Source organism: Uranotaenia lowii, chromosome 3 (genome assembly GCF_029784155.1).
Source record: "Uranotaenia lowii strain MFRU-FL chromosome 3, ASM2978415v1, whole genome shotgun sequence".
NCBI lineage: Eukaryota > Metazoa > Arthropoda > Insecta > Diptera > Culicidae > Uranotaenia > Uranotaenia lowii.
Window position 1 is genome coordinate 260,806,111 of NC_073693.1, and position 20,747 is coordinate 260,826,857.

The following is a 20,747-nucleotide window of genomic DNA, read 5'->3' on the forward strand; positions in this document are numbered from 1 at the left end:
TCCCTGCAACTCTCTTCGGTACTAAGGGTTTTATTATTCGTTTTTCTTTTTAGGTTCCTTTTGATTCCGATAAGATGGTGAAAATAAAGGAAGTTCACTTTGATATTCGTAAACTTCCAGCAAGTTTTTTTCTTCAAGCATTTGTTACCATTCGAGTCAGTTACCCTATGCCACTCACGAAGAGTACTCATTTTCCTATTTAAACGCCTGAATGTTTATTTGTTTTATGTTGCATGTCCCGTACAGTAAAGTAGAATAAATAAACATTAATAAAAATCTAGATTAAAACTTTAAATAATATTGTATAATAAATAAATAAAAAGATAAGATAGGGAACTCCTAACGGTCACATTGAACACATGCTCCACAAAACACTTACCACACATAACACTTAACGGGAAAAAGGGATGAAGAAAGAAAAAGACAGCACGCTAAAGGGAAAATCGCTAACGATAAACGACAAAAGGGAAAATATCGTTAAAAAGGGAACGAAGGAAATCGACTACCGGGAAGCCTAAGGTCTTTTCCATCCGACTTCCGTACGATACACATCGGAGCCCGTTAGTGGAAAAGAGCCGTGTATCTTCTGCAACACGAGATCAGGTAACCTAGAATCGTATTCCCGGTAGTTCGATCATCACCCTGACGTTTCCCTTGGTCTATTAGGACCCATTATTTTATTATTAGGCATTTTCGCCAAGGTCCGAAGCTAGCCTGGATAATCTGCGTCGCGCAATAAACCCGACCGTCACCGTCAACCTGCAGCCAACAATTCCGTAAGTTGCCACAACCACTTCTCTAGCACTTACCGGGGGTTGACTGGCGCGTGAAAGGGTTTGCGACAACAGCTAGCAACCAACAACACCCACCTTGCGAGCCATAGCAAACGCTCACCAGCATTTGGGACCCGTCAATGTTCCACGAGGTCCGGAACTGAAGGTTCGGCACTGCCATTGCCGCCCGGTTCACCACGTGCGAGCCCCGAACCCCCAAGACATCCCGCAGCAGCAGTTCCCGTTGGCCGGCCACCCACATCATCGAGAACACACTACACTAAACACAGAGCAACAAAACTGTAAGTAGGACAAATAAAACGTTAAAAGACTAAAGACCGGTGTTTTGGACTTCTTGACTAGTGTCACCACCTTGTCAAAGCCGACCCGAGGTTCTTCGCAACCTCTGCTCTGCTAGCCAACCAAAAGAGGCCGCATGAGGCACACCCTCACCAGAATCCCCGTGGCTTGACCAGGGATTCGAGGGCTGTTGTAGCTGGCCCTTCTGGTCAGCTAATAATAATTGGCGCCCAACTTAATAAGACAAAGCTGGTCAAGGAACCAAAACTTTAATCACAGGAGATTTGAAGATAGGGAAATTTAGGGTTTTTCAAAAGGCGAAGTACTCTAGTGTTTGGTTATAGAGTAATTGGCAAAAGTGGTAATACTAATTGGGGAAAGTGTAAATTTAAAAATTGGATCTAGTATCCCATAGCTGATCTTCTTGCTATCTACTAGTGCGCGTACGCTCACAAAAGCAGCTTTCTCTGATTTAAATATTTTCAATAAATTCGGGTTTTCTTTTTAAGTACTGTTCCAAAAAAAAAAAAAAAAAGGAGGAACAAATTGTGATTGGTTTAATGGGTCTTGATTCTCGTTGAAAATTTTTGTAAAATCATTGTGAACATAATTTTCTGTGGATATGTCTGTGCTTATTTTAACTTAATTTATTTATTGGCTTATTTTAATTATTTATTTTGTCAGCGTGCAAATATTTATTTTCGCGTAGTTCATCGTCTTTTTTGTTATTTATTTCGATTTTAATTAGGCTATCTAGTTTTTCCAAATTTTTATTTAGTTTTCATTCAATAATTTTTTTCACAATGGATCTTCTTTCATTGTACCGATACATGAATGTAGCTCATCTCGCCGTTGATGAAGTAGAACATGAATTGCTAATTCGCAACATTTTGTATGATCCGGAAGATCACGAGAGCAAAAAGAGGAGAAATCTTAAAATCGCGATGAAAGACGAGAGAGAAAAAGAAAACGTTGTTTACGCCCCGCCGTGGAAATTGATAACCGAGGAAATTTCGACGATTAAATTTCGAATCGCGTTAATCAGCGAAACTTTAAAAAACTTGAAAATTCATACAAATGAAAAGGAAAAACTTAAAACTCGTTTAATACATTATCGCATGAGAATAGTCTCGCTTTCTAAAATGATAGATGCTAGAAAACACTTGGACGAAATCATGGAACTTGGCGATCAGGTTACACTTTTGTTCCAAAAACACTTCAAAGATTTTTCGGTTCATATTCTAAGAGCTCAGGAAAACAGAATGCTTAAAAGTGACTTGAACGAAGTATTGGAAAATGTTCGATCTGAAATAGAAATTTTGAATGAAACCACTCAAGGTTTAGTAGAAAATGTTGAAGAATTAGAAGATGAGGCAATTGGGTTTAATGAAGAAGAAATGAAATTGTCCATTCAAGTATCAGAGGAAATAGTCAATAAATTGTCAGATCTTGAGAAAGGGGATGATAATAATATCAGAGACCTAATTCCAGCTCTTAAACAATTCGTAATATCTACTACTTTACAGCGAAAAGAAATGAGAGAAAAGAAAATTAAAGAGGAAAGGCTAAGAATGGAAGAAGCCAAGGAAAATTTGGAAAGAAAGAAAAGAATGGAAAAAGTTTTAATTAATTTGAATGAAAATTTAAAGAAATATTTGAAGAACGAAATTACGGAACCAGAAGGCGCTTCTAACCTTCCCACCTTGGAGAAAACAGAAGAGGTGGAAAATTTTGAAACAGACAGTGGAAGTGAAGAAGAAATAACAAAAAGAATGATTTTAGAAAGGTTGAAAAAGGAAAAACTAGAGAAGCAAGAAATTAGAAAAGAAATGAAACATACAACAAAAAAGCACGAAAAATCGAATAAAAGTTATTATGAATCAGAATCAAACAGTGATTCAGATATTTCGTCGGACAAATACAATACTGAGAAGAAAAAACAAATGAAAAAAGTAAAGGAACAGGAACACAATAAGAATAAAAATATACGCAACAGAAAAATTAGTTTCTCATCAGAAGTTTCGGAAGAATTTTCAGACGAATTCTCGAGCTCGAATGAAAACTCGTGTTCGGGTAGCTCAACTGACTCTTCTTCCGAGAACAACGATGAAAAACACAAAAAACGCAAACACAAGAAAATTAGAAATATTCGACGTATTCCAGTGGCAGACTGGAAACTGAAATACGAAGGAAAAGATAATGGTAGAAAACTTGCAGAATTTTTGAAAGAGGTTAAAATTCGAAGTTATGCTGAGGACATCGACGATAAAGAGCTGTTTCGAAGTGCCATACATTTATTTTCTGGCAGGGCCAAAGACTGGCTGATGGAAGGTTTAGAAAACAAAGATTTTCGTTCTTGGCATGAGTTAAAATCAGAATTGAAGCGCGAATTTCTCCCCCCAGATCTTGATTATCAACTTGAAATTCAAGCATCAAACCGTCGTCATGCTAGAGGAGAAAAATTCAGCGATTATTTTCATGACATGCTGAAGTTGTTTCAATCGATGAAACACCCAATACCTGAAAAAAGAAAATTCCATATTATTTGGCGAAATTTAAGATACGACTACAAAAATGCGCTTACGGGAGCAAACATAAAAACACTGTCCCGATTGAAACGATATGGTCGAACTATTGATGAGAATATGGGCTGTAGTTTTACGAAATCCACCAATAGTTTCGGTAAACCTAGTTTCAATCAGGTCAGTGAAATTTATACAGACGAAACGTTTCACAAATATTACAAAAAACCAGACAAAGTAAATGCAAATAACATGAAGAGGATTGGGAATGGGAAACAAGAAGAAGCAAGACGTGGATTTACAAATAACGAAAAACACTATACACTCAATGCACAAGAACCAATGGAAGGATCTACAAATAGCACTTTGAACAAATTAGTTGAACAATATAAAAGACCGCCCATAGGTGTTTGCTACAACTGCAGAAATCGAGGCCATCACTACAAGGAATGTCCAGATATTTTAGTTAAATTTTGTAGAATGTGCGGCTTCCAGAACACTTTGTCGAAAATTTGCCCTTGGTGTCGAAAAAACGGCAACAGTTCAGCTCAAGGAGGGAAGTTGAACTGAATATCAAAAACCCTCTAAATGATATCGATTCGTTCTCAGAAAATGGATTTGAGGAAGTAGAAAGTAACGCTTATGACACAGAGGGGAGTGAAGAGGTGGAGGAACTCCTGATTAAAATTGAGGGGGATGCACGGCCTTTTGTGAGTGTCGATGTACTTGGGAGAAAACTTGTAGGATTGCTAGACAGTGGAGCGCAAAGAACTATGCTTGGGCTGGGGTCTGAAAAATTAATTAAAGATTTAAAATTGAAACTGTTTCCGTCCAGTACCAAAGCAAAAACAGCATCAGGTGCATCGATCCCGATAATTGGTTGTGTAAACCTCCCCATCACTTTTAATCAGGAAACTCACATCATCACTACACTTGTTGCTCCAAAACTTAACAGAACACTTATCTTCGGATTTGAAGATTTCTGGAAAGTTTTCAATATATGTCCAAATTTGCAAAATTCAAATGAAGTCTTCGAAATAGTTACAAATGAAGAAAATGCATTAATGCAATCAGATGAACAACTTAGTCCAGAACAAGCGTCGATTCTAGAAGAGGTGAAGGGGTTATTTAAAGTCATGGGGGAGGGTGAAGTGCTCGGAACCACTTCGTTGTTCTCGCACAAAATTGAACTAGCCGATGAGTTCAAAAACGCGCCACCAATCAGGCTAAACCCTTATCCTACATCACCGGTCATGCAGAGGAAAATTAACACGGAAATTGATAATATGCTAGCCCAACAAGTAATCGAACCTTGCCAAACTGATTGGTCACTTGCAACTGTTCCGATCCTGAAACCAAATGGTGAAGTCAGGCTGTGCTTAGATGCACGTCGGCTTAATGTCCGAATAAAGAGAGATGCCTATCCGCTCCCACACCAAGACCGTATATTGAGCAGACTAGGGCCGAGCAGGTATTTGTCGACAATAGATCTTTCTAAGGCATTTCTACAAATCCCGCTCGATCCCGAATCTCGCAAGTATACGGCCTTCTCGGTGTTGGGACGTGGACTTTTTTGGTTTTGTAGGTTGCCATATGGTCTGGTAAATAGCCCGGGAGTTCTTTCAAGAACAATGGACATCGTTCTCGGATACGGGGAATTGGAGCCGAATGTATTCGTCTACCTAGACGATATCGTTGTGGTGAGCGATACATTCGACTCCCATATCCAATATCTCCGTGAAGTCGCAAGACGACTACAACTAGCCAACCTCTCGATAAATCTCAGCAAATCCAAATTTTGCGTTCAGTCAGTGCCGTACCTAGGCTACATTATTTCTCAAGAAGGTCTAAGACCAAACCCTGAAAGAGTTGAGCCAATTGTAAATTTCGAAAGACCAAAATCGATTCGTTCGCTACGCCGCTTTTTGGGGATGGCGAACTATTACAGGCGCTTCATTCCCAAGTTTAGCGAAATAACCGCGCCACTTTCAAATTTACTGAAAAAGAAACCAAAATACATCAAATGGTCAGAACAAGCAGAGATATCTTTTAACTTAATTAAAGAGCGTCTCATTTCAGCACCGGTATTGTCGAACCCTTACTTTGAATTGCCTTTTAATATACAGTCCGATGCCAGCGATACTGCGATAGCTGCAGTCCTGACTCAAGAGCACCCAGAGGGGGAAAAAGTTGTGGCGTACTTTTCCCAAAAGCTCTCTCCCGCCCAACAGGCATATGCAGCCACAGAGAAAGAGGGTCTCGCAGTATTGTCAGCTATTAATCGATTCCGCCCATACATTGAAGGTACCCATTTTCTTGTGACCACCGACGCTTCGGCACTCACCTATATCATGAAGGGTAAGTGGCGTACCTCATCCCGGCTCAGCCGTTGGAGCATTGAGCTCCAAAGCTACGATTTCGACATTCGACACCGACGGGGCCGCGACAATATAGTGCCGGATGCATTGTCCCGCGCGGTGGAGTCGATAGATGTAGATCAAGATCTATGGTATATGTCCCTGTTTCAGTCCGTCGCTGAATCACCTGAAAATTTCGTCGATTATAAGATAGAAAACAATATTTTATACAAATTTATTCCTTCGAAATGCGAAACGCTTGACTACAGATTCGAGTGGAAAATCTGTGTCCCTGAAAGTGCCCGAGAAAAACTAACTAAAACAGAACACGAATCGTCGCTCCATATTGGTTGTGAGAAGTTGTTGGCTAAACTTAAGCAGCACTACCATTGGCCGAAAATGATGAATACGGTACGCAAAATTGTCGGCCAATGTACAGTGTGTAAAGAATGTAAGCCAGCATACACCTCTCAACACCCAGCTATGGGTAAACAGCGAGTTACTACCCGTCCATTTCAGATGCTTGCCCTAGACTTCATACAGTCATTGCCCCGAAGTCGAGCAGGAAACTGCCATCTTCTTGTTTTATTAGATGTTTTTTCGAAATGGACTGTATTAGTGCCCATGAAGAAAATTTCTACGGATCTAGTGATCAAGGCTATTGAAGAGCTTTGGTACCGTCGCTACTCCGTTCCTGAAATTTTGATTAGCGATAATGCTTCGGTTTTTCTGAGTAAAAATTTTAAAAATTTCCTAGATAGTTACAAGGTTGCTCACTGGACAAATGCTCGGCATCACAGCCAGGCCAACCCAGTGGAGCGCCTTAACAGAAGCATAAATGCATGCATAAGAACCTATGTCAAACAGGATCAACGGGCATGGGATACCAAAATATCCCAGATAGAAAGTACCATAAATACTACCACCCACGCTTCAACAGGTTTTTCGCCATATCGTGTGCTATTTGGACACGACATAGTTTCGTCAGGAGAGCAACACAGATTAGACCGCGTTACAAAAGATCAATCGTACGTCGATAGGCAGAACGAGAAAATTCGCGTTGACAAAGTCATTCACGACATAGTTGTGAAAAATCTCAAAAAGGCACATGAGAAAAGTGCTCATAATTACAATCTTCGAGGACGTAAAGAATCCCCTGTGTATGAAATAGGACAAAAAGTGTATAAACGAAATTTCACATTATCGTCCGCTCCTGCTTATTTTAATGCAAAATTAGGTCCTGCTTACGTGCCATGCATGGTAATTGCGAGACGTGGCACAAACTCTTACGAACTACAGGATGAGCATGGAAAAAACTTAGGCATTTTCTCAGCTGCCGATCTCAAACCAGGAATCGATGGAAACAGCTGAATGTAAAACTTCATTTTAAATCATTCTATTTTTGCATGCGTAGTTTTAATTTGTTAAAATTTAAGAAATTTTGTTCCAGTCAAGTCAAAACAGTCAAAGTCACAGAAATATTTGTCCTCACGTTAGTAAAATCTTCGTCATCTACGTTATTTAATAAAAATCGTCAAAGCATTCGTGAATTCGATGTAAGTCCCAGTGTAAGTCCAAGTGTTAATAGCTGTCCAAGGCCAAATTAGTCCAACATGTCTGAGGTCTTTGAATAAACAATTGTGCGCCGCGGTAATAGCCTTTTCGAAATATCACTGACAAATGACAAAGACACCGGTAGTACACATTTTCGGACTGAGCGAAGTTCGGTTTCTTAAAGATCTTTCCGACATTACACGCGACCATATCGTTTATCCAAGCCACCGCTATCCTATTAATATCTGTAATTGGAGTTAAAAAAAAATCCCACGCGAAATTGAAGGAAGTGTCGTTGAGCCACTATAAGCACACCTTACTGCACCGACAGACAATCGGATTGCCATTGGGAGGCAACTTCATCGAGTAGAGTTCACAAAGTCATTTGAAGAAGAGTTGGAACTCTTTCTCTCAACTCAGAATTTGTTGAGATTCAGGAAGGAGATAAAAGGCTCATCAAATCGCTCAAAGTAGAGTAAATGCGTAGATAAATGGTCTAACATTGACTAATGATATGATTCATTGAGGATATTTACGCTTAGAAACTTGTTCTTGTGAATTTCGAGAGCATGAAAGATGCAACTCAACCCTGGGTAGCAAAAAGATTAGTTTTTATTGTTTTGTGTTATGTATTTGAAAAATAAATATTTATCATATTTATTTTTCTCCGGGGAGATAGGGTAGTGTTACCATTCGAGTCAGTTACCCTATGCCACTCACGAAGAGTACTCATTTTCCTATTTAAACGCCTGAATGTTTATTTGTTTTATGTTGCATGTCCCGTACAGTAAAGTAGAATAAATAAACATTAATAAAAATCTAGATTAAAACTTTAAATAATATTGTATAATAAATAAATAAAAAGATAAGATAGGGAACTCCTAACGGTCACATTGAACACATGCTCCACAAAACACTTACCACACATAACACTTAACGGGAAAAAGGGATGAAGAAAGAAAAAGACAGCACGCTAAAGGGAAAATCGCTAACGATAAACGGCAAAAGGGAAAATATCGTTAAAAAGGGAACGAAGGAAATCGACTACCGGGAAGCCTAAGGTCTTTTCCATCCGACTTCCGTACGATACACATCGGAGCCCGTTAGTGGAAAAGAGCCGTGTATCTTCTGCAACACGAGATCAGGTAACCTAGAATCGTATTCCCGGTAGTTCGATCATCACCCTGACGTTTCCCTTGGTCTATTAGGACCCATTATTTTATTATTAGGCATTTTCGCCAAGGTCCGAAGCTAGCCTGGATAATCTGCGTCGCGCAATAAACCCGACCGTCACCGTCAACCTGCAGCCAACAATTCCGTAAGTTGCCACAACCACTTCTCTAGCACTTACCGGGGGTTGACTGGCGCGTGAAAGGGTTTGCGACAACAGCTAGCAACCAACAACACCCACCTTGCGAGCCATAGCAAACGCTCACCAGCATTTGGGACCCGTCAATGTTCCACGAGGTCCGGAACTGAAGGTTCGGCACTGCCATTGCCGCCCGGTTCACCACGTGCGAGCCCCGAACCCCCAAGACATCCCGCAGCAGCAGTTCCCGTTGGCCGGCCACCCACATCATCGAGAACACACTACACTAAACACAGAGCAACAAAACTGTAAGTAGGACAAATAAAACGTTAAAAGACTAAAGACCGGTGTTTTGGACTTCTTGACTAGTGTCACCACCTTGTCAAAGCCGACCCGAGGTTCTTCGCAACCTCTGCTCTGCTAGCCAACCAAAAGAGGCCGCATGAGGCACACCCTCACCAGAATCCCCGTGGCTTGACCAGGGATTCGAGGGCTGTTGTAGCTGGCCCTTCTGGTCAGCTAATAATACATTATGGAACAATAAGATCTACAATAAGAAATAACAGTAGAATTTCTCGAAAAGTGGCTAAAATTCCGTTTGCTACTTCGAATCTTTGTTCGAATTAATTTATAAAATGCTAATTTAAGAGTCCAGTATTCAGGTTCAGAACAAGCAAAACGCTCCACACCATGATATTGCTCTTTGGGTGTTTCAACGTTTTTTGGTTGTTCTTTATTCGAAATTTTCTCACCAGAAGTCATACTTGTGTTCGGTTTTTGAGGCCCAAGTGCTCAAATTTACTTTGGTGGCTTAAGTGTTCAATGATAAAAACAAAATAATTCGAGCGAATTTGAGGTGTTTGGTGCGTTGAAAGTAATGAAACCTGTCGATCAGTGTTCGGCACAAAACGCTTATCGCTAACATAAAAGCAAACCTCACCACCTGATAGAGAACACTTTTGCATGACTTATGACACAAAGTGGAGTATGTAAACCGTTATGTTACCGGCAAAATAATGGACTGAAAAGCATCTAGCGTTTTTATTTTTTCCTTAACGCCAGAAATTGGAAATAGCATACCTATCTACATACAGTGACCGGCACAAATAAAAATCCACCCTTCGTTTTTATCTTAAATTCCGATATTTGCCGTTATTTACTCATTTTTTTTAAATTTCGATGAAAGAGTGAAAGAGAACCCCCATTTCTCGTGCAGAAGTCGAATTTTCATCGTTTTGTTATTGGCTCAATCCAATGCGATGCTTAAATAAGCGATTTAGCGTATTTAGTCATATAAAAACAAAAAAGTTCAAAATAACGAGTAATTTTTATTAATTCTGATTTTTTTTATTTTTTTCGAATTTGACTCAAAGCGAAAAAAATGTACTGAATCGGTTCTATAAGCATCGCAATGGACTCACACAATAACACAACGATGAAAATTCGACTTTTTTTTTTTTTTTTTTTTTTTAATTGAGCAGGGAAAAGCCCCCGGGAGTTGGTCTTGTTCTCCAACCATTCTCCCGAAGGCATAAAACCTCCTCACATTTATTCATCTTTTTTTTTTCAAAAAATAAAGGTTTACAGATCTTGGATTACACAATTTTCTTTTTTTACACTATTTCTTCTTCTTTCGTAAACTTTTCGTTGTGGTCGGTGGTTTCGTGGTAGGCGGTGTTGAGGTGGGTTGGTGGGCGGTTTCGTGGCGGGTGGTTTTGTGGCGGAGGTGGCTGGCAGAGAAGGAAATACAGAAAATAGTGATATTGTGGAGATTAGTGACGGATATAATACGAGTGAGGAACTTGAGTAAGCAAGGCCCCCAGTGAGATTACACTCTGTTAAGGGGGCTTTTTACGGACTGTGTGTCACCTAGTTCACAGTTTTGTTGGTTTTATTTCTCCATCATACTAAGTAGCTTGCTAAGTTGGTTTTTAGGTAAGCTTTGACTTGGCGTTTAAAGCTTATTTTGTTTGATATGACTTTCAAGTACGCTGGTAGAGCATTATACTTAATTTTGCTGAAGTAGTTTGGAGATTTCTTCATTTTTTCTGTATTAGCTCTTCTATGTATCAGATTTCCTCTTGACCTTGTGGGAAATCGGTGATTTAGCTGCTGGATTTGTTGGTTGTGGTGGAAAAGTGGGTTGTGTAGCTTATTGTGGATTTGAATTACGCTTTGAAGTTCGCGTAATGCGGCTATTGGTAATATGGATGGAGGGGCTTCGTGGAATAGATTGTATGTGGAAAAAAGTCTGGGGCGTTTGTACACAGCTTTGAGGCATCGGTTCTGCATAGCTTGTAGTGGTTTGATGTCATTTTTTCTTGCAGCTCCCCAAATAGAGACCATGTATTGCAGCTTGGATTGCACAAATGCATGATACAGGGTAGCTAGTTGTTTAGTAGGTACAAATCGAGATATCTTCCATATAATACTGTGTATGGCACTAAGGTCTTTTCTGAGACAATCAATATGTGTGTCCCATCTCAAGCGTTCATCGAAATGAAGACCCAGGTATTTAAAGGTTTTCACCTGCTCTATGACAGTTGTATCAACTTGAAGCTGTCCATGGTAGGAAGAGAGCCGATTGGTTGAGCTGAAGATAACGTACTTGGTCTTATCCAGGTTAAGTGAAAGAAGGTTGACATCGAAGTAAGCTTTCAACTTTTCTAGATCCGTTGACATCTGGCAAATTATTGTCGTAGCATCAGAGTTCTCGTATGACAACGATGTATCGTCAGCAAATAACCTAGGCTTACCATGCAAACGTAGTTTGTGCAAATCGTTCACATATAGAATGAAAAGAAGTGGCCCTAGATTACTGCCCTGGGGAACTCCTACACACAGGTCTCCGAGGTCACTAGATGACTGGTTTGTTTGCACGTACTGCTTCCGATTGGCAAGAAAACTGGCGAAAAGAGCATTCGCGTTGCCTCTGATTCCAAGATCACTCAGTTTCCGAAGCATAATGGCGTGGTCAATCGTATCGAAAGCTTTTTTTAAGTCCAGAAACAAGACTCCTAAAAACTTTCGATTGTCAAAAGCTTCATGGATGGTATCGACCAGTTCAGTTGCAGCTGTCAGAGTACTCGATCCTTCACGGAACCCGTATTGGTAACTATACAGTATTCTATGGTGCTTCAAAAATGTCAAGACACGATCTGCTATAAGCTGTTCCAAAATCTTGCTGAAAACCGAAAGTACTGATATGGGGCGGTAGTTGCTACAATCGGTTTTCTTGCCTGTTTTGAAGATAGGTATAACTCGTGCTATCTTAAGGAACTCCGGAAATTCTCCATTTTGAATACATTGGTTGAAAATTTCGCATATTAAAGGTGCGAAAATAAGATGGTTGGTTTTAACAAACTGAGGTGGAATTCCATCTGATCCCGGGCTTTTTGAAGGATCTAGCTTCCCGATTTTTATTATAACTTCTTGCTCAGTTGATGGTCGAAGGTATATACTGTTACTGCTAGTGGTATGTTCTACACCACTCTGAACATTTCGAGGAATCGTAGCTGCGAGTTGAGTTCCAATGCTACAAAAGTAATGGTTGAACGCATCGGCAACTGCTTTCCCTTCCTCCGTGATTACTCCATTCAATTCAATCCTAATCCTCTCTGTTTGTGTTTCATTTGCTCCTATCAGGTTATTTAAGTTTTTCCATATTTCCTTATGGGTGGATTTCTGGAAAACCTTGTGATAAAAACTCTTCTTCGCCGCAGCTTTAGCACTATTAAGTTGTTTTGATACCTGGAACAGAATGTCCTTTAAGTCGCCATTGGTAGGGTACTTCTTACATCGCGCAAAAGCTTTTTCCTTAATCCGCATCAGCTTCCATACATCTAGTGTCATCCATGGACAGTAACCCCTGATTTTAACTTCGGCAGATACTGTCTTGGAATATCTATCTTTCAGTTGATTGTATAACAAGCAGAGTTTTTTTAGTTTTTCTGCGGGACTGTTCGCCTGTATGTTATGGATCTCGGTTTGGAAGGCCTCATTGATCTGTTCATGCTGGACAATAACCTTTTCTAGTTTTCGATAAGCTATTGGTTTTTTTTAAATTTATTGTAGTCAACACTAGGCTATGATCGCTTATATCGAGTGCTGCTGTTTCGTTTAAGGTTTTTTCGGCTATCGAATCTGAGCACACAACGTGGTCAAGAATGTTGCAGCTTGCTGGACGGGTTATATTTGTGTTGGAGACTTGGCAGCCGTAGCATCTCAGAAGATCTAAGTATCGCTCGACTACCGGACAGTTTGTTTTATTAACTGGAATGTTGACATCGCCAAGCATCAATAATTGGGAGTGAGGCTTCAAAGATGTGAGTATGGAGTCTAGTTTTTCAAAAAAGATACGTGGATCTTGAGAAGGGGGTCGGTAAACTGCATGGAATTCGATTGGTGAGCCACCAGGTTCAATGCGCAAATGTATGTAATGAAAGCCATCATCGTGTACATTTTGAATCTCTGATACTATGAGCGAATCTTTAATAAGAATTGCAAGTCCTCCGCTGCTCGATTCAGGACGACATGAATGAAAACTGCGGTATCCATTAACTGTTGCTAGATATTTTCTTTCATCTTTCAAACATGTCTCCCCCAGGACCAAAACATCTACTGGTACAGGGAATTGCTCTAGGAATATTTTAATAAAATCCATTTTGGTGGGATCATTTAGGCCTCTCACATTTAACTGAAGAAATCTTATAAAATTACGATTGTTTTTATTTCGGTTATTCTCACGTAAAAAGTTTAATGAATCGTGATATATATTTTTATTTTCCATTATTTTCTTAAAGTTTAGGTAGCATCATAAAAAGCAGATAAAAAAACAGGTTTTCTACGCGTCTCCTGCTCTATTGACACGCTTCGGTGAAGACATTTCTGGCAGTGTAGTATTGGATGTTTCAAAATCAGCCGAGTGGTTCAAAGAGCGTTTTTGGGTGGATTTGGCAAGCATGCGAATGTCATTTCTGTTCCCAATCTGTTCAATTTTTGCCCCTTCGTGGCGTTTATATAAAATTTTTCCAACTCGGCCTGGCCAGACAAATTTTATACCGAGCTCGTTCTGCACGTTTTTTGTCTCCGTCAACAATTCTTTCCCAAAAGTTGTTAGTTCATCTCGGATTGTTATTTTGTTTGTCGATCCTGCGAATACACCATCAATCTGCGCTGCTTGCAACACTCCATGTTCACGCTTTTTCTGAAATAGGAGCTCCTTGGTACACTCAACGAAATCGACACATTTGGGCTATGTGTCAGCCTATATAAATTTTTGCAATTTGTTTCCCTTATGAAGATTATGTGTCCCGCATATACTGAAAAACATAGAATGGTTATGTGTGGAAAGAAATGAAAGTCATATGTTAGTGGAATTGATTTTATTAAATTTCGCATTCAGAGATTAAATGTAAGGCACATTGTTTCAATGACCTGTTTTGCTTTTTGTTTTCTCTATTTTCTGTTCAATTAAATAAAAACGCGACGATTATTCTTAAATGCAAAGCGTATTTTATTGTATATTTAAAAACACATTTGGAATAACATTTCGACGATTATGCCATTCTTAAAAACATTTTCACTGTCGCACTATCTTGTACCACTACCGCTGGAGAGCAACGGATTTCGTGAAAAACTTATCAATAAATATTCACTTATCCTCACCCGAGGTCAAAATGATATTTTTTTTTTTCAGCTGACTGTATGTTCCGGATCTTGAAGTTGGCAGTTCCTAAACCACTGGGAGCTGGTGTTTATATACCCATATTTCGTTTTATACCGGGGCTTTCGAAACTGCTTCCATCTTCGAATGTACCAAAAATCAGTATCTGGAAAAAAAAAGATTTGCATTAACAGGTTTTCCTGGAATTTCAACTTCGTATGACATTCATTACCTTTGATTGAAAAGTGAATTTCTGTCGTGTCCTTGCGTGGAATTCACTTTCCATCGTTATTGCCTTTCGGCCACAATCTGGTGCTAATCGGGTGATGCTCTCCGAAGGCATTTTTTTTTCTTTTCCGCTCAGTTTCGATGCAAGGAACCGTAAAAACAAATTTTCGTTGTGAATTTTCAGTCGCGCCATTTTGAAAATAGTTCAAAATTTCATCGAACAAGGTGTTCGATGAATTTTCAGCCAGCCTCTACACGCTCGTTTCAAAACAGTCGTCGAATTATTATTCACGCATGAAGTTTATGTGACAGCATAATATTAATTATTATATTCTTATAAAATCGATATGTTGAACAATTTTCGAGTCGTATGTGTGGAAAAACATACGCTTTAAATGTCGATTTTTTGCAGTGTAGTAGTGGACTCAAAAGACACAAGAAGCGGTGCAGTTCTGGTCGATGAATTCCTGCTCACCAATCGTCTCGCCTCACTAACGTCTCCATCCTTCAGGGGGCATCCTACTGCAACTGCTATTTTTTTAACAGTGTCTATGGCATTCTCCTGGGCGCTCATCGGTAGTCCAAGCACGACCGCGTTCTTTTCTAAAGCACTTCTGTTAGCTTTATCCACTTCCATCTCTAATCGTTCCACCTTCGTCGACAAATCATAATGTTTTTGCTGCCAGACACTAACCGTGTTTTTAAGCTTCTCGTTATCGGATTGTATTTCTCTTATTGCCTTCCCAATAGATTTGAAATTTCCTCTAAGTTCCTCAAACTTGTTCGAAAGAAATTCCTGCGATTCTTCTATATTTCTGTTAGTTTCAACCAAACTGTCCACTACGGCACGGGTTTTCAGCAATTCATCTCGAACTTCACTCCGAACTGACGACTGATCCTCTTTGATTCCTCGCACATATTCTGTTAGCTTCCTAATATCGTCACTAACAGAATCGGTACGATTTACTGCTTGGGAAACACGGGTAAACATATCGATGCACTCCGGTGAACAGAAAAACGGGTTCTTCTTGGTTTTCATAATACTGTTGCCATAAATTTTCTTACATCGGAAGTGTACTGCTCGGTGGCAGTGCACGCACTCAACCACTTTCGTTGTATCTTGCACCAAACTCTCGCAAATAAAACAGAATATATTTTTCTCGTCTTCCATTTTATAATATTTCCACTATGTGCAAAAACTTTTGGCCGGTAGTGTAAAAGCACAACACCCGATTGACTCAGTTACCGGGAACGATCGCTGATGAAAGTGAGCAGTGAGATTGTTGACAGCAGTTGTTTGTTTACAATAGAAGAAGAGACGGAAAAGAAATTTCGTTTTTGATACTGCACCAAAATCCAGTTAGAGTGTCCGATGGGATGTCCTGCATGTGTATTCCGGACGGATGATGGGCCTCAGATCCAACGAACCAAGATGGGAACAGCTAACTATGCGCCAGGTAAGTTTTGCAACACCAACGGGCACTTTTTAAGCGGAGAGCAGATGTAATAAAACCAACAATCGGAACGTGAGACGTGAATCAAATGACTTTTGCACAGAACCTGGCAACGTTACACGATTTATCTATGTATCGTGTGACCAACATCTTTTAAATATGCGCTCGTGAATCTCGTTTTTAAGCTTTTTTTTCCTCAGATTTAAGCTTTTTTCTGCCTTGAGAGCATAGGAGATGAAAGCTCAAATCTGAAGAAAAAAGCTTAAATCTGTCAAAAAAGGGGAAATCTGAGAGATGTGGTTGGAATAGAATTGCCGGCCTCTGCTTTTGCACGAGATATGGGGATGTCCTCTTTCACAGGATCTTCAAATGTGTTAATTCGTTTTGAAAATAAACAAACTTTGGAATTTTTTTTTTTCGACTTTGAAAAAAAAAACGCTTTCAAAATTTTACAATCAAATATTTGATATTTGAACTCAATAATGCCGTCGTAAAATCATTTTTTGGTTAGCACAAATCCGAGATATGACAATTTAAAAAAGTACAAGTTTTTGTTACAAAATCCTTTATAACTAATGAACGCCTCCAGATATAAGTTTGCGCTATTAGAGAAAAACGTGCGAATTTTTATTTCATACAAATGCCTTTAAGATACTTTAATATATGAGTTCATTCACAAAAGTTAGAGCCAGAATACTGTTCGTTTCGACACACCCTACCATTGTAATATTAAAAAAAAATCATAACTCGCTTTCGAAACGTCATATGTATATAGAATCTTGGGTCAAGTTGCCTCAAAAACAGTTGGCTACAACTTTTTAGAAGACAGTTTGGCTCTATCTGTATGCTCAAAAAAGTTTTTTGGGTATATCAAGCAAAAATGACACACCATAATAATTGATTTACGATTATTAAAGCACATGCTTTTATGAGCATTTTTGCTGAAGACACCATTTGTACATCTCTTATAGAAGGGGAGATAAGGGCATAACGAGCACCCGGGGCATAATAAACACTCCTCTTTTTTTTTTACAAAAGTTCGTGTTTTCTTTAATAACTTTACATGAGGATTTGTTTCGTACTTTCTATAGTATTAATTTTTTACAAAAAAAATTCTTCTTATCATCTTTACAGAAATATAAAAAAACAGCTAGGTTCTCAAGTGACGAAAATATTATAATTTTTGAGCACCGTGAAATAAGCTGTTATGACTTTAAAATCATTTTGATCTATAATTTACGCACAGCAACATTATGTACACATTATTTCTCGATTTTCATAATAATTAAATGTTTGTTTTTTCACTTTAATCAATTTTAAAACGCGTTTTTACTTAAATTTGTTGACTCGGGGCGAACAGAGCACTATCAATCGGGGCGCAATGAGCGTTTTCTGCTATATAATCTAGCAGCGAATTCTACTCGATGTAGTCAACTGAATTACAGAGCTACAGCTTGACAAGTTTACATCTGACGATTGGGTCTCTGATACCTTGGGCCTGCTAAAAAGAATAAAGCTTGCTCTTTACTCTCACACAGATTTCCATAAGATTGACAGCTAATCGGAGTGAAATTAGAGTGAAGGCTATTGCTTTCTCTGTTTAACGCATGAGAAATTGTATACCGGGATAGCAAGCCTATCGCCTCTAGGCCGAATCGTCGGATGAAATAAGTTAAGTTGAATCTCTATTATTCAGTTGACTTCATCGAGTTGAATTCGCTGCTAAATTCCCCGGCAGAAAACGCTCATTGTGCCCCGATTAATAGTGATTATTCTGGGTTTCAGCTTTCAGCAAAAAATTTAAAATGCATTTTCAAACGTTTTTATCTAGTTTTTCAAGTTTCAGCCAATTAGGAAATATACTATTTTAGTGTCTGAACATGAAGCGAAGATGTAATTCACATATATTAGCTGTTTTCTATGGTTAAATAAGTCGGTATCGATTTTTGAATACGGCGAATGCGCCAAGACCTTTGTTTTGAGAAAAACGCTTTCCAAGTTTCAGAAAATAAAACCAATTTTCTATTTAGTTGCGTACAATCATTTTCCTAAATAAGTCGCTAAAATGCTTTCAAATTGATTTAATTTCATCACCCGATCGATAAATATAGCTTTTCCGTACTAATTACTTCAAAAAATTATTAAATATAACTGTGGGCCCTTTTGCCAGACTGGTGCTCTCATTTTGTATATTCGCCAAATTGGAGCGCCCTTTTGAATTGCAGAATGACTGATCGCCTTTTGGATCATTCATTAAAGAAGCAATATTCAAGCAAATTTCGGCTTGAAAGCGGGTCCAAATAATCACAGTAAAACCTTAGCACATTCAACGATATTATAAACCTACTGATTAGTGCATCTCCTCGTCCTGGAAAACAAATTTCAAAAACTTCAATGCCCTTTTTCTATTTCGAAATATCTATTGGCCTTCTTGTTTGCGACGAAATTTTGAGGGGAAATGGGCGAATGAACTGTGGGATTACACACTCATAAAAAAAGCTATTCACCTTATTTAAAAAAATAAATTTACCTTTACTAAAATTAGAAAAATTAAAAGAAGATAATATTTTCAGATGTAAAATAAAGAGTTTAACGCATTTAAATCGATACCGAAGTGTTTTCCTTAAGGCTGCTATTGTGCCCTTATTTCCCCTATCTTCGTAATTAATTTTGTCACGATAAAGTTCCGTCCAGGACCACTGTGCAATGTCAGTCAGGCGGCAATTTCAATATTAAATTAAATTTTCCTACTTCACTCGGATTACACATATGGTCATATTTCTATTTAATTTTTGGCTATGTTTGGAGAAATTTTGCGTTATAAGTTGCGCAACAGTTGAAAAGGTGTAGTTGTGGGCTGTAAGAAGAAAAAAGTCGTAGCAAGAATGATGTTGTTTACACGCTCTTTTTTTCAAAGTCAAAATTAAATTTTAAAACAGCACTTCAGTGGCGGCCCTCAACTTTGAGTTCGACTGGGCAATCGCAAAACTAAGTTCTGACTGGCATACTCAAAACTAAGTTCCGACAACCGAATTCCAATTTGAACTTTCTTATGTCTTTATTCGTAGCTACCCAAAAAGCAGTTCGCCAAAAATAGAATGTGATGCAATCTCTCAAATTTCATAATCAGCATAATGTTGATTGCTTCTGTAGACCCGAAAGAAACTATTCAAGGTCTTTTAAACGGCTATATTTAGACTAGTTCACTTTCCGGCTTTTTTGGCAGATCAAAGTCGGACTTCTATGGGTTGTTCCTTATGCATTTTCAAGTATTTCTGCCAATTTTGAGATCATTTGAACTAATCTCGGTTCTGCGCAATGAGTTTTCGTGAAAAAAGTCGTTTTTTCTTGAAAATATTCTTATGAGAGTTCTAGCAAGCCACTGTTATTATAATACGGTAATTTTATGTTGCATGGTGGTTGATATTTTAACCATTTTTATGAATCTGTTCTAGATAATCGTTCAAAACAAACCGAAAAATTTAAAAAAATCATAAACTACCAGCTTGTACAGAAATTTTACTTACGAGTTGAGGGTTAAAAATCTGTAGTGAATCAGAAATAAATATGTTTCACTAAATCTTTTTTTGTAAAGCTAGCCCTTTTTATTACCTTTCTATTGATGTAATAAATTTACAAATTGGCTGTATAGCGGTCAAGTTACTCAAATATGTTTGCAACAAATTTGATTTGATAAAATATTTTTCATTCAAGTTTGCTCCACACCAACTTGTGCACAAGAAAGGATATTTTATTCTATCAAGTACCCAGGGCCAGGGCCAGGAGTTAAAAAAAGCGCGCGCTTTGATCAAGTTTTAGGCAAGTCCTCTTGATGCCACGTTTTTCATGTTGCATGAAGCTAAAACTTGAATAGTAACACAACTATGATTTAAAAACTGATGCATAAATATTTGAATAACTTTGCTCCTATTCTTGCGATAATTACATTTTAAGCATCAAATGAATGGTAATAAACAGGACTATTTTAATAAAAAAAGATTTTGTGAAACATATTTATTTCTGATTTACTACAGATTTTTAACTCTCAACTTGTAAGTAAAATTTCTGTACAAGTTGGTAGTTTATGATTTTTTAAATTTTTTCGGTTTGTTTTGAACGATTATCTAGGACAGATTCATAAAAATGGTTATAATATTAACCACCATGCATCATAAAATTATCGTTTAATATTAACAGTGGCTCGCTAGAACTCTCATAAGAATATTTTCAAGAAAAATGGTCTTTTTACACAAAAACTCATTGCGCAGAACAGAGTTTAGTTCAAAAGATCTCAAATTTGGCAGAAATACTTGAAAATGCATGAGGTACAACCCATATGCTATATACTAAGCTATATACTAAGCTATATAGCTATATACTAAAATTCACGTAGATCTGTTCAGTGTTTTCCGAATCTATGGGGAACAGGCAGACAGACAGACAAATATAAATTCATTTATACAGATTAAAACGCAACTAATATTATACAATACTTGTTTTACTTGCCATCACTACGCATCACGTAGTACACAGATTTATTGCACTGGAAAGTAAAAAGAAAATCTTTTTGCATATCAAGTTGAAT

General features: G+C 38.3%; 2 protein-coding genes across 2 annotated transcripts in view; one reads left to right on the forward strand and one right to left on the reverse strand.

The window, feature by feature from the left end:
* Positions 1-20,747, reverse strand: part of LOC129750878 (protein obstructor-E-like) — a 308,119-nt gene that overhangs the window by 99,202 nt on the left and 188,170 nt on the right. The gene's annotated exons all lie outside the window — the stretch shown is intronic.
* The window catches only part of LOC129750877 (protein obstructor-E-like), an 83,547-nt gene continuing 78,865 nt past the window's right edge, over positions 16,066-20,747 (forward strand). The window contains exon 1 of the mRNA XM_055746006.1: positions 16,066-16,165. Within this exon, the coding sequence (XP_055601981.1) occupies positions 16,081-16,165 (85 nt within the window). The 5' untranslated portion in view covers positions 16,066-16,080. The remainder of the gene's footprint in view (positions 16,166-20,747) is intronic.